The 3,396-nt window shown below is 58.1% G+C and overlaps 1 protein-coding gene and 1 long non-coding RNA gene across 2 annotated transcripts in view; one reads left to right on the forward strand and one right to left on the reverse strand.

Annotated features, from left to right (window-relative positions):
* Window positions 1–3,396, forward strand: part of LOC108510008 — a 22,328-nt gene that overhangs the window by 14,820 nt on the left and 4,112 nt on the right. The window lies entirely within an intron of this gene.
* Window positions 2,104–3,396, reverse strand: part of LOC108510007 (RNA-binding protein 3-like) — a 4,206-nt gene continuing 2,913 nt past the window's right edge. Inside the window, exons 5-7 of the mRNA XM_017839645.1 lie at window positions 3,181–3,325; window positions 2,935–2,999; window positions 2,104–2,260 (exon numbers count right to left, since the gene is read on the reverse strand). Coding sequence (XP_017695134.1) covers window positions 2,936–2,999; window positions 3,181–3,325 — 209 coding nt within the window. The 3' untranslated portion in view covers window positions 2,104–2,260; window position 2,935. The remainder of the gene's footprint in view (window positions 2,261–2,934; window positions 3,000–3,180; window positions 3,326–3,396) is intronic.

A 3,396-nucleotide genomic window follows, 5' to 3' on the forward strand; every position in this document is an offset into this window, starting at 1 on the left:
AAGGACAAGGCCCTGATTTCCAGCTGTCTCTGTGTCCCTCCTCCCTTGGCAGCAGCACTGTGGCATTTCACTGCCATCCCCTGCTGCCTGGGCTCTCCTTGTTCTCACCACTGGATTTTCTAAGCTAATGTGGGAGGTTGGGGGTGGCAGGTTCCTGTCCAGAAAAAGACCCTTTGGGTGCAGCTGTGGGGATGTGTCTCTGGGAGCAAAGTGCCCAAGTGCCCTCCAGTCAGCTCCAGGACATTCAGCTGTTTCCCTGGGTGTCCTGCAGGGCTGCAGGGTGTCCTCCAGAGAGGCAGGGATACCCTATAGTACTTCTGTGCTGCCTTGAATCCCCATGGAGGAGACACCTCAGTGCTGGGGACACAGAAATGATGCTGGGCAGCTACAGTGATCCCTCTGTCACAGTCTGGGAGGAGAAAGAAAGCCCTTACCCGCGGTCTCTCATGTGCAGTTGGTGGGCCACTCTTGGCACTATGTGGACAGGAAGAACTTTCTGTCCTGGCACCTTTTGTCTGGGAGGAATCTTCGTCCATATTCAATTTTGGCAGTCGGGGGGGGCCATTCCAGCGCAGGGCTCCTGCAAGCAAACGATTGCCCTTCCACTGAGGAAAGAAAGCCCTTAACCACAGTCTCTCATGTGCAGTTGGTGGGCCACTCTTGGCACTAAATGGACAGGAAGAGCTTTCTGTCCTGGCACCTTTTGTCTGGGAGGAATCTTCGTCCATATTCAATTTTGGGAGTTGGAGTTGCAATTTCAGCGTGGGGCTCCTGCAAGGGAACGACAGCCCTTTACCCAAGGAAAGGAAGCCCCCATCCTCCACTCTTGTGTGCAGTGTCTGGGCCACTCTTGGTACTCCATGGGCAGCAAGAGCTTTGTGTCCTGGCACCTTTTGTCTGGGAGGAATCTTCGTCCATATTCAATTTTGGCAGCCGGACTGGCCAATTCAATGGCAGGGCTCCTGCAAGCAAACAACTGCCCTTCCACCCAGGAAAGAAAGCCCTCCCACTCTCATGTGCAGTTGGTGCACCACTCTTGGCACAGCACAGACAGCAAGAGCTTTGTGTCCTGGCACCTTTTGTCTGGGAGGAATCTTCCTTCACTTTTGGGAGTCGGACGGCCAATCACAGCACAGGGCTCGTGGAAGGGAATGGCAGCCCTTCTCCCAGGAAAGCAAGCCCTGACCCTCCATCTCTCAAGTGCAGTTGGTGGGCCACTCTTGGCACTCCACGGACAGCAAGAGCTCTCTGTCCTGGCATCTTTTGTCTGTGAGGAATCTTCGTCCAAATTGGAGACACCCCCAAACCCCCCCCTTTCCCTTGTTCCCTCCCTGTGCCCCATGCAAGACTCTCCCAAATTCCCTCCACCCTCTCTCATCCCCATAACCCACATCTCCCTAAGTCCCTCCTGACTCCCCAACACCATCAGGTTCCTCTGAATTTGTGGGGGCACCTCTGGAGGTCTCCCCACGTGGCTCACGTTTCCCACCCCTTTCCCCCTCGATATAAAGCAAAGTGTGGTTTTCCTTCTGTTTAATCCTTAAAATAGTAAAAGGATTTAGACTCTTAGAATGATGCACAAAGAGGCTCTCCCCTCAATTTAAACCCTGAAAAAGGTGAAAAAAAGGGTGAGTTTCCCTGAAACTGGGGGCACTGGGATGCCATGGGCTGGTTCCTCTGGTCCCGCTGCTCCTGCCAGGACGGTGCCTGAGTTGCCATCCCTGGCTGTGCCACGTTCCAGGAGGGTTGAGGGGGCAGCTGGGGCTGCCCTGACACGGAGGGGACCGAGGCTGAAACGCTGGGAGCTGGAGAGGCCTCGCTGCAAACTGCCCGGGGTGGGTCAGCAAGAGCGAAGTGCCCCAAGACCCGACTGGAGACCCCACGGGAGCTGGAGCCCCTCAAGACCCCCCCCTTTGAGAGGGGTCACCCCATAGTGGAGCAGGGTCACCCCACAGGGACTGAGGCCCCCCGAGATCCCCTCTTGGAATGGGGTCACCCTGAGATATCCCCCTTGGAGTGAGGTCACTCCACAGGGATCCTGCAGCCCCTGGAGACCCCCACGGAGCAGGGACCACCCAGAGAGGACCAGACAAGAGACGCGACTCAGAGAGGGTCTGACCTTTAATAGGACACAGGGGAGTACAAATTGAGGGTTCTCCCCACCTTCACACCCCCCACCATGTCCCACTCCCCCCTCGGCGTCCATCCATGGCCCGGGGGAGGAGGGGCCCCCCCTGAAATCCAGCACCGAGGGTCCAAGCTGAGGATGAGAAGGAAATCAGTGGGGAAGGGGCACTCAAAGAGCCCCCAAAAATGGGGGTTTGGGGGCACAGGAGGAACCCGAAACTATCCTCCAAATAATTTGGGAGGGTCAGAGAACTCTGTAGCCGCCGCCCCCCAAAAACAAGGGTTTGGAGGGGTCAGGGACTGCACAGAATAATTTGCGGAGGGGTCAGAGACCAGCACAGCCCTCCAAAATGGATGGGTTTGGGGATTCAGGGACTGTCACTCCTCCTAAAAAATTGGGGGCATAAAAGGACAGAACCCCAAAACCACCCCAAAACGATTGAGGGGATGTCAGAGTGTACCACAGTCCCCCCAAAATGGGAGTTTGAGCGGGTTCGGGGACCCCCAACCCCCTCAAAATTGGCAACATGGACGAAGACTCCAAAATTATTTAGGAGAAACAATAACCCCTTCCAAACTCCACAAAATTGAACTTTGGGGAGCTAAAGGATCCCCCAAAAATAGTTGGGGGGGGGTGTGTGTGTCAGAAAACGACGTAGCCTCCCTCCAAAAATGGGGGGTTTGGGGGGAAGGGTCGTGGGGTTGGAGGGTTTTTGAGGTGCCCAGCTGTGTGCAGGGGGGTTCCCCAGGGTGTCCCCAGTCACTGCTGGGGGGTGCCACCCCCACCCCCCCCCGCCGTGCCCCTACCTCAGTTGTCATAGTTGTCCCGGTACGAGGCCGAGGGGAAGCGCTCGCCGTAGCCCCCCTGGTTCCTGGGGGAGAGCAGGGGGGGTCAGCACCCATGGGTGCCCCTCCCAGCAACCAGGAGCCCCCCACGCACCCCCAGAGCTTCCCCCAGGATTCTCCAGCACCCAAAAGACCCCCCCAGTTCTACCACCCCCCTCCCAGCACCCCCAGGGCCTCCCCAGACCCCGGGGGTGCCCCCCCACTCACCGGCCGCCGTAGTCACGGGAGCCCCCGTAGCCCCCCCCGCTGCGCCCCTCGTAGCGGCCCCCGTAGCCACGGTCACCTCCTCCTGTGCAGGGGGGTAGGGGGGGACATAAGAACTCCTCAAGACGCCCCAGAGCCCCCCCAAATCCTCAGTCCCCAAACAAAGCCCAGATCCCCCCAAAACTCTGGTTGCTCCCCCCAAGATCCATCTGGGACCCC

This window comes from Lepidothrix coronata, unplaced genomic scaffold, assembly GCF_001604755.1.
Source record: "Lepidothrix coronata isolate B3197 unplaced genomic scaffold, Lepidothrix_coronata-1.0 Scaffold444, whole genome shotgun sequence".
NCBI classification, from domain to species: domain Eukaryota; kingdom Metazoa; phylum Chordata; class Aves; order Passeriformes; family Pipridae; genus Lepidothrix; species Lepidothrix coronata.